At 34.8% G+C, this 11045-nt stretch overlaps 1 protein-coding gene across 1 annotated transcript; it reads right to left on the bottom strand.

Annotated features, from left to right (window-relative positions):
• Positions 1 to 6483: 6483 nt before the first annotated feature.
• On the bottom strand, positions 6484 to 10296 carry LOC111011787 (nitrate reductase [NADH]-like). The gene is made up of 6 exons (XM_022285682.2): positions 9748 to 10296; positions 8812 to 9308; positions 8581 to 8721; positions 8248 to 8480; positions 7023 to 7949; positions 6484 to 6909 (listed from the first exon to the last, which is right to left on the bottom strand). Exons 1-6 carry the CDS (start codon positions 10251 to 10253, stop codon positions 6568 to 6570), a joined length of 2646 nt encoding a protein of 881 aa, XP_022141374.1. The 5' UTR covers positions 10254 to 10296; the 3' UTR covers positions 6484 to 6567.
• Between the last annotated feature and the right edge of the window lie 749 nt (positions 10297 to 11045).

The raw sequence follows: 11045 nt of genomic DNA on the forward strand, positions 1-11045 counted from the left end.
CTTTGTTTTGGAATATTAGTATATAATAATTCACAATGGGGTTGAAAGTTGAATAGATAGCTAGATATATATGTATATGAAAAATACTTATGCTTGTCCAATGGTGAGTATTCATCTTTTGCATCAGAGAAATGTAAAAAGAAAGACTTCTTTTATTTTATTTTTTTAAAGATGTTAAATTTTTGTTGCTCAGCCCAAATTAAAGTTGTTGGTGCCAAAATTCAGTATGCTAGGACCCATTTTACAATACACAAAAGATACAAAATCAATATACTTAACGACCAGTAGACAATGGCGTGGTAGTTTGTTTGGGCAATAGATGATGATGTGGTAGTATTCTCCATGTACGCGTAACCCGCAATATCGGTCTCAAAACCCGTATGGTACTGGTTTACTAAATATGCACTCCAAAGATTAAATTATAACTTAGTTTTGAAGAGCTAAGAGGAGAGGTAAAAGTGTATAGGTAAAAGTGTATGGTCTAAAGTATCGCATATCTTTGAGAATGTTTTGACTCCTCCTTTTATAGGGGAGCAATTTGTGATAATGTGTTTCAAGAAATTCGGGATCATACCATCGGCCAAAGAGGTTATTAGTCAAGTTCTAAGAATACTCTGACATGCAAGATCGTACTACCGCCGAATGTCAGTACAATACATATTCTGTCGGGTCAATTTTGCCCGATGAAAATACGCGAGCTTGACCGCCCATCTTTTGAAATATGCAGGTTTTACCTATCTCTCGATAGTTCAGACTTGGCCCACAGTAAAATCCTCGTGATATTTGGAAATTTGTCGAAGTGTCTTACCGAATTTAAACCCATAAGAAAAGATGTTAAATTTTTATCGGTGATCTCAACAGAAATGAGTAGTAATCAATAAATATCTAAATATTATTAGATCTATTATACAACGATCGGGTTAGATTCCCGAGACGAAGATAGAGATGAATAAATGGGGATGGAGGAGGAGAATGTGGGCAGGGCAGAGCATGTGAGGGAAGTTTAATAGAGTAGAATAAAAGAGAAAATTACAGACAGACAGACAGACAGGTAATTACACAACATTATTAATTGTTATTATTTAGTAGTAGAAATATAAGGAAGAGCTGTGGTGCATGTCGCCGCGCCCAGGGGCAGGGGCCAATTTCAAAGAGCCCTACGTTGTTTCGTGAACTCAAAGGTCAACCAAAAAACCCATCTTTAGCTTCCGCGCCGCCGCCGCCTTAGCTTCTTTCCACCATTTGGACCCTACTTTCTTTTTCTTTTTCTTTTTTCTTTTTTTCTTTATTACAATTATTTCTTTTAACTATTTTAGTCGTTGGCCGCCACACGCATTGGAATCTCTTTCAATATTAAAAGATTCTACGTTACCGTTTCCAAACCAACCATAGATTTCAAATGCCACCCAATAATTGTTACCTTTTTCCTTAAATTCTATACACATTTTAATTATCGTAGTGTTTTAATTGTTTTGTTTTAGTCCCCACTTAATTAGTATTAGAATCTCTTCATCCATGTATTGTTATATAAAAAAAAAATTTAATCCCATGTCGAATAAGTATACTTTTGTGGAAGGCAGCTAATTAGGTTGTTGGCTTGACTCTAATAATGGACATTACAATAATGACAGTCATATATTAATATTTATTGTTTTAAAATGGGGAAAAAACAAACTTTTCATACCATTATATGAATTTAATAACACCCATTTTGTTTGAATTTTCTAATACAATATTGTTTGTAATTATAAAATCAAACTATATGTAGTTTGCACTACCTGAATCCGCACAACATGGAAAATGGCTCCAAAGACATTGGGTGGAAAGTCTTGGCCCATTCATGTTGTATAATATACACATTTATAATATTAATAAAGTTGAAGATGCCTTTTGTCACAAGGGCAAGGCCACAAAATATATGAATAGTCAATTGTATCATATTCATTTTCTTTATCTATATATTTTTTTTAAAAAAGTGCTTTGAAAAGTGAAAAAGAGAAATTGTTTATTTTATTGTTGGGTAGGAATGCATTATAAAGTTTTAAGATACTTGGTCCTTTTCAACTTTCATAAAAAACCTCTCCCCCCTCAATTTTTACTTGATCCTGGTCCATTGGTGTGATAGCATAATAATATGAGCACAAAAGAAAAAGCAGAGGATGAAGATATAATACTCGAGATTTATACAAGTTCCACTTAACTTTTTCCGCTCACTAAACCAAGATATATTCTTTGGAGCAACGCCGTGAGCTCGATTCTTTGGCATATCTAGTTGAGGAGAAATCATCGTACTTTCTCAGACCCATCAAAGTCTCCGATCAACCTTTGAGAAGATATAACTATTTTAACTTCTCTTTGGTCGTCTAAATCCTCTTCGTTTGTAATTATGATGCAACCATTCTTTCTCTAAATTGGAGTTCTTTCATTTTTTTTGAAGCAGTACAACAAAATAAATTAATAAGTGTCAACAAACAATAAATCAACTTAGCCACGTGGGGCATGTCAAAACCCAAGAAGATGAAACGTTCTCCTCGCATGCCTTCTTTGCCAAACTGTGTATTTGGCTTCCTTGAAATGTGCCTAAACCCCTTCAATGCCTTCTTTAACAACAATGGAGTTCTTTCATTTAGACCTTTTTTTTTGGTCTGTTTTCTCACAATGAAGTAGTTTTTTCGGGAAAAAAAAAGTTCCACTTAACTTTTTCATTAACTATTATATTATATCGTTGTTGTTATTTATTTTGTTATTCCATAAAACGGATCATTTGGTGTCAAAGAAAAAAAAAGGATCATTTAAGTCTGAGATCTTAATTTTATAGAAATATCAATATTTTTTTTTATAAAATATCAATATCTAGATATTTATAAAAAAATTCATAACAAATATTTAAAATAACAAATAAGTATTCCATTATTTTTAAATAAGTTAAAATTTTTTAATATTAATATTATATCTATATCAATAATATTTTTGACATTTTTTTTGTCAAATTTTCTTTCGTAATATTACATGCAAATATGGATTCAGATCTCATATCATAGAAACGTTGGTGGATGGATAAAAATTGAATACTCAGAATCTAGTCCATCAAATCCTACCATGTAAATTATTTATTTGTTTATTTATTTTTATATAAATTGGGCATCAACATCAAGGGTAATAATTAAAATATTAAAGGGTTTGGAGGTTTGGTTGTCGTCTTCTTCCCCAAAACGTGACTGAAGTGTTATGTCAAAAATGCATGGCCCTCGCCACACCTTTGAAAAATATCTCAAATATTATTTCCATTATTGAACTTTCCATCACATTTATCATCTTTTCTTTCGTCTATACTTGAAATTAACCTTCATTTCTGAGCAACCCATTGGTTCATTTACCTGTGGACACATCTTTCCAATTCCTGTTCCTTTGCAACAGTCTTCGAATCAGAGGTCTCTTTTTTCTTTTTTGACATAAATAAGATATTTATCACTATGACTTGTAACAAGCATTAATAAAAGGTACACTCTTTGCTCTTTATATCATTTTTTATTTTGACGACCGGAAAGATATGAGGGGTAAGTAATCGAGAGATATGAGTGAGACCACCGTATATTTTGAACTATTTTTTTTTAATTCAACAATTACGGAAATGAGATTTAACTATTGACTATTAAGATGATAACTAGTGATTTAATTATTAAGATGATAACTAGTGATTTAATTATCCTCACTTAATTAAGTTCTAATTAATATATGTATATTCACCGTAATTGATCATAATTGCTTTATATTTGAGCAAGGTAAACTAATATTTAGTTAATTACTGCGAAGTTTATTGGTATTTAAAAATTATGAGCGACTGGATGTAATAGTAGAAATTTAATATTCAATGGACCAAGTTATTGGAAGTGCTTTCGCTTTCTTTGTGGAAAAAACTAAAGCACTGAGAACGGGACTTTTCCATGAAGAATGGTCCATAAATATCTTGTGGCTTAGTGGTGCAAAAGTGCTTCAAAAGTTAGAAAGATATATATCTTTCTTTTTCTTTTTAGTACAAGACATATATCTTAAAACATTAAAAAAATATTTATTTTATTACTGTTATATGATTAATTAATTAACCATAGTAATTAACATCTACTTCTTCCCTTGAAGTTGAGATTGAAACTCCCTTACCTCAAATCAAGGGGTGACATAAATCCATCTCAACTTTATTTTACATAATCATTTTGTTTTTGTTTTATACTTTTAGGAAGTTCATTGATAATATATACCTATAAATTCACTACATTTTCAAAGAAAACAAGAACAAATACGAACCAAGAAAACATGGTCGAGAGTAAAGTTGGAAAATCAACCTATTTTTAGAAACCCCTAAAATATGATTTAGTTATTTGTACGAAATTAAGAACTAAATTATCGTTATTAATTCTTACGCAATTCTTTTTTATTTAGCTGGACAATACCTAAAAGCCCAATTAACTTCACCTAAAGTGTTGGGCCCAAAAATTACAGAAAATAAGGTTCGGCCTTGACCCAATTAAACGACCAGCTAAATGATCGGCCCATTTTGATGTTAATTTAGGGGCTATAGACGTAAATGAATTTTAATTGGCATAAAATACTTTTCTAGAAAGAAATAGAACTCATGTGACCAACATGTTCAAATTTATTATTTTTTGTTTTACCATGTGGTCAATTTTCATAATTAATTGATACGATTTGGGTCAAGTTATAAACTTATTTTGATTGAGTTGGATTCAAATAAACTTATGAGTTAGGTTAGTTCAAGATTCATTCAAAATAAAGTTTGGTTGAATCAACCGACTTGAATTTATTATTAATTTAGTTACTCACCATAATGATTATATTGATTATATATAGTTATATTTATTTTAATTTTATTTTATTTAATACTTTTTTATGGACTATTTAATCTATAACGGCTTACAAAAACAAATTTTTTTTAAAAAAAAATTTGGAGTGTACTTTTTCATATTTAATTAACATTGACTTATAAATCTTGGGTCAATGTTAGATAAAATATAAATAAATGTTTAAGATATTATTAGTTATTTATTTTTATTATACAACATTTTAAATAAATAACTCGAATAATCCAGACAAATCCAATTCAAATATTTCATAAATGGGTTGGGTTTAATTTATTGTTTAATAAAAATTGTTTGAGATGAATAAATTTATAACTTGATCAATTGCCTCAACTCAGTCCAACTAAATCGTTCATCCCCCATAAATTGAAACAACTAATCTAAATATAGTACAATTAACCTAAAAAAATGTCCTTGAAGATTTCTTGTGCCACCAAGTAAGTTATTTTATTTTTGACACACATCTCATGGTACTTATCCATTGAGATAGCCAAAATCCTCCTAAGCTATACATCTATTATTTTACATAAAGTTCTTATTTTAATTTCAACATGAGAGAGTATTTGACTAGGTAGTACCCATACTCATTGCTCATTAATAGAGCGGTGTAAATGGAGTGATCATGTGAGCTATATTTGTTAGTTTGTCATTCTATTCGTTATAATCGTATATTTAGTTATTTCTCTTTATTTACAATACAGTGATTTATATATATTACTGCACATTTGTTTTAATACTACAAGTAGGATGAGTGGATTCAAACTCATGACCTGTTGGTCAGAGACATATGCCGATTTGCACTTACTCATAGTAAAATTGAGGAAAATCAAATTTCTTCCAAAGTCATTATAAAACATTAATATCTCTCTTTACCAAAAATTAGCAGCGAATAAGTAAATTTTTACGCACCTATTATGCCTGGTTTAGGTTGCTTTGATCTTTAACATTGTTGATGTTAATTTTTATTTTCCATTTATTTTATAGGTGAATGAAGATTAGTTTTTAGAGTCTATTTTGAAGACTTTCCAAGCAACATCAGCAAAATAAAAATAAAAAGAGAAAAAAATCCAAAGATATATAGATAATTTTTAAATAAAAAAAACTGATTATTGCTTGGGAAATTATATTGAGCCTGTAAGATAGACCTTGCCAACAACCTAGGAATATAAGAATTTTGGTTATTATTTGAAGGGAGATGAGAAGACAATAATGCTGAAGTCATTGTTCTAGAGTTTCTATATCAATTGAGTTCATCATTTTCTCGTTAATTGTAGTTCTTTGAGCAGTTTAGATAGTTGAGTTCATTTCATCTTAATCATTTAATTTCTTGATGTTCAGATAAAATCAAATAAAAAATTAGTAATGAGTAATTTGTTATTTCTTGTAGAATGATAATTTACCTACGATTCATATACTTACGATTTCATTCAATACCAACTATGATTCAAAATATAAAAGAGATGTCAACATTAACAATAATTAATATATATCTCTCATCAAAATCACGTGAGCGGGAAAAAAAAAACAAATATAAAATAGATTTTTATCAAAGTCGGTTTTTTATTAATAATCTCAAATAACATATTACAAACGAATAAAGACCTTGAGATTTAAGAATTGAATTTATTACACTGACATGACCCACTTTATTAACCCTTCTATATATTCGTAAACAAAATAAATAAATTTAAAATCAAAACACCAGCAACGAACTCTCCGTATCATATTCCAAATTCTTCAATATCGGCTTCACCGTCAACTCAATCATCGGCGGCGGCCCGCAAACCAAAGCCAAAGTGTCCGGCGACGCCGCCGGAATATGCTCTCTCAGAATACCCTCTGTAATGTACCCCACGCTGTACGGCCACCCTTCTCCGCCACCCTCCTTCACCACGTGCCAAATTTTCAGCTTCTCATGCTTCTCAGCCCACGCATCCAGCTCTTCCCTCAGCAAAATATCCTCCTCCGTCCGATTCGCGTACACCACAAACATCTCCGTCTCGTCTTCAGGATCTTTTAAAATCGCCTGCACCACCTGATGGTACGAGAAAACTGTTAGATTTATCCATGTTTAATAAATATTTTAAATTTTCTAGAGAGGTTTTTGAAGGTTATTTGGTGGAGGAGGGTTTAAGAGAGTGTTTTGACCTGGTAAATGGGCGTTATCCCAGTCCCGCCGGCGACCATGGCGAGTTTCTTTGCGAACGTGGGCTTCCCGTGAACCATGAAGTTGCCCCGGCCCATGTACTCGATATGGCCCAATGGGCCCTTCACGTCCACCACCGAGCCCAGAGGGAGCGAGTCCAGGTACTGCGACATAAGGCCCCCGTTGGGGAAATTTGGATGCACGTTCTTGAAGTAGACTTTGACGACCAGGTCAAAATAACCCACTTGGTCGACGGCGCTCGACGGCGTGTACGCCCTCATACACAGCTTCCCGTCCACGGTGGCGCACAAAAATATGTGCTTTCCGACGGGTAGTCCCAGAATTTGATCTTCACACGGCAGCGCGAATCTGAAAACCCTCGTGTTGTGGGAGATCGAAGTCTTGGATACCAATTTGACCGGGATTTTTTCTCGTGGGACCAGTGCCACGTGTCGAGATGGTGTCTGCGCTGACGTCAATTCTTTGATGGGAGATGGGGAGGAGTTGTTTTCGATCAATAAATCGCCGATTCTGTAGTCTTCGAGCATGTTTTTGGCTTTGTCGGAGTGGATGGCGTCGAATTCCTCGGTGCAGTCGGTGCCGGCGTTGATCAGAATGCTGTCGGCGCCGCCCGGGTGGTCTTTCAGGAAGGGAGTGCAGTCGTACACGTGGCCGTGGACGACGATCCATGCGGATTCGGGCGAGTTGTGGGTTTTCACCTCCGACATGGAGAAAGTCTTGGAGGAGGGGATTGTGTTCTTCGTGGGTCCGGGCGCTGCATCCGTCTGATTCTTTTCCTTTTCCTTTTCCTTCCAGCCTCCGGACTGGTTTCCGGCCAGAGTTGGGTGGCGGAACACTATTCCGATCTCTCCCTTCTGCGGCTTGCATATGTTTATTTTTATTCGATACCAAGAGTTGTTCATCATGCCCTGCATGCAAATTTAATTACATATTAAGCTAAGCTAATTAATTGGTTGAATTTTAACATGTCATTTTATTAATCAATAAATACGAAAGTCAAGCAACAAGCTAGGAGGAAATAAAAATATATATTGACTAATTAATGATAATATATAGTTGAAGGAAAGAGACCGATAATATATCATTTTGGTCGTATTAAATTATTTAATCTCCACAAACCATAGATTTTGTTGGATTGCTTGATAACGAGTTAATTTTTAAATAATTTTAAGACTTTTATTATTTTTAGAATATTAACAAACGTACCATGAGATTCCAATTGAGGTTTTCGGGCTGGGTGTTGTTGGTCTCATCCCAAGCCCGGACGGCGATCTCCTTGGCTCTAAACAGGTCCACAATTTCAACCTCCACAGACCAGAAAATCCAGCACCAATATTTCCCATATTTGTTCGGCTTCTCGTGATATTCCAAATTACACATTCGCCACGTCTCCCCACCATCCAACGTCACCTGCACACGTGTCACTTTCTTCCCCCCACCTTTACCAAATATTTGAAATTAAATTAAAGTTAGTTTCTTTAATCTCACGTGGAAATAACAGAACATAATACGTGGAAATTAAAACTAATTAGGGCTCACCGGAAAATGCGTAGCCCCTCAACGTGTACGTCGTTTGCGTCGCTTGTGCGTTGATAGTCAGCGTCTCGTCGTGTGACGGCGTCGTTATGACGGAGTTTATGTTCATCTCGTAGATTACATATTCCGGTTTGTACCACCAACCTAAAATCAAAATATATAACATGATTAATAAAAAAAAAAAAAAACAATCCGATAAATTAAATTTCTCTTGATTAATTTTAAATTTATTACCCTCAGCGTTGGCCAGCTCGGAATCCAGTACGTGCGAGGGAAGGACACGATTGTCCATAAAATGATAATAGTTGTCGGATTCTCTATTGGTGACTATGATTCGCTTGAGCCACTTGACCATGCGGCCGCCGGTGAATCCCGGCACGATCATTCTCACCGGGAACCCATGGTCCGGCGGCAGATCCTCGCCGTTTTGCTTGTAGGCTATTATGATATCTCTTGATGGGTCCATTGCCATTTCTCTCCTGATGCTGGTTCCGTAGCTGCAGCCGCCGCCGCCGGGGAGGTCGTCGCCGCCTTCCATCCATACGTATAGCGCTCCTCTTTGACGGCTGAAGATGCCGCACCGTTTCAGCACTTCGCGTAATGGCACGCCCCGCCACAGTGACGTGGATGTCACGGCGGCTCCCCAGTGGAAACCTATGGTTTGTTTCATCATGTTTTGCTCCTTCCGCCGGTTTCCGGAGCACATTATAGTAACCGGAAATTCCACAGACCTGTATTAAGATTATGAATAAGTAACTAAATATATCAAAAATTAATAAAGTTAAAATGAAATTGTAAGAAGTTACCACAAATATTAAATAAATTAATATTTTGAACAATAATGAAATGCTAATCGTTTAGTACCTCCTATGAGTTTCAATCGGTATGGATTGATAAACATCTAAACATTTTTTTTTATTAATTCTTACATTTTATAGAAATTTAAGGCTTGATATTTCCAATTTTATTAACAAATCTAAGCATTTTGCAATAAAATATATGTTTCTTGTTCTTCCTTTTAAATAAGTTTCTTTTTCTATTTCAAATTTGTTCTGGAATATAAATAAAAAGATTATTGTTTTATCATATTTGAATTTATGAATTTTAACTATTGAAATTTATTTTTCTTTATTAAAAATTAAGAAAAAAAGGTCAAAATTTTTTAATAACCTGAATCCAGTGATGAGTTGGTCAAGAGTGAAGGATGTTGGAGTTTGGACAAGACCAGTGACATCGATCGTCCAGCTAGCCCAATCGGTTTTGGGGACGGGACCGTGGTTGCGGACGTAGTGAAGTGGGGCTGGCGTGATGAAGCCGTGGCGCATCAGATGGTCCAGCGGCGGCTCGGAGTTGAAAGGGTGTTTTCCGGTGAGGCGGATCATGGAAGGGTTTCTCATGATGCCACTGTCCGCCGTGCCCTCGTCCCTCGGGTCGAGAATCGACGGCTCGATTTCATCCTTACCCTTCCGGATCAAATCCCGGTAGTAACTATTCTGATCCTGATCACCATCAAAGGACGAATCTTCGTCGTCAATGGTGAGACTTTTTTCAGCCGGACGCTTTAATTTGAAACTAGCGGACCGGAAAGAGTTGCAGCGTGGAACCGGAAATTTGGCATTGGAGGCCGGTTCCAGGTCGCCGAAACCGGGGGTTTTATGATCAACAGCAGCCGCCATGATAATGATAACAATTTGGGGAACTGCTGAATTAGTGAAGAAATGAAAATGAAGATTTGAGTGATGAATTTGGAGTTGATGGATGTGGGGTTTATATAGTTCTCCAGCAATACAGGAAGCCACATGGAGGTAAGTTAATTAACATTTGAGGGCCCTACTTTGAATTGTCAAATCTTAGTTAAGATTAAGAATCAGATTTGGTCAGTGTTATTAAAAAAAAGAAAAAGAAAGGCAAGCTGTTGGGAAGGGGATTATGTTTCTAGTCCAAAAAAATATCTAGAAAATGGGAAATTTCCATGACGAATCATAAATTTGATTGCTATATGATATTTGAAGTAAAAGCAAGCGCGGTTTATAATATTGCAACTCCCAACTTAAATATAACAAATGAACGCAGAAATTACTTTGTACATGCCCCTATGTCGGTAATTTGAAAGGGTCGTGGATCTATTTCAAAGGGTAAATCTGAGGAATAAACTAAGTAAAATAATTAGAAAAATTAGAAAATTTTTGTTATATACGTGAAAAATACATAATTACTCGATGTTATTTACATAAATGTCTCTTGCTTAGTACATGCTCTCCCGTATCAAAGAGTGCTATACAGTATACATGCAACGCCCAATATAATAAGGATTCTTTTATAATAAATTATTTTATGCTCTAAAATAATGTGGCTACGTAGTTTTATATCATTTGAGGAAAATTAAAAACTATGGTTTAAGGAGATTGCAGACGCGTATTTTTCATTTTTTCCCTCTTTCTAGCATTGTGACCAAAGTGCCCTTGCCT

This window comes from Momordica charantia (genome assembly GCF_013281855.1).
Source record: "Momordica charantia cultivar OHB3-1 chromosome 4 unlocalized genomic scaffold, Mcharantia_2.0 BLBB01000004.1, whole genome shotgun sequence".
NCBI classification, from domain to species: domain Eukaryota; kingdom Viridiplantae; phylum Streptophyta; class Magnoliopsida; order Cucurbitales; family Cucurbitaceae; genus Momordica; species Momordica charantia.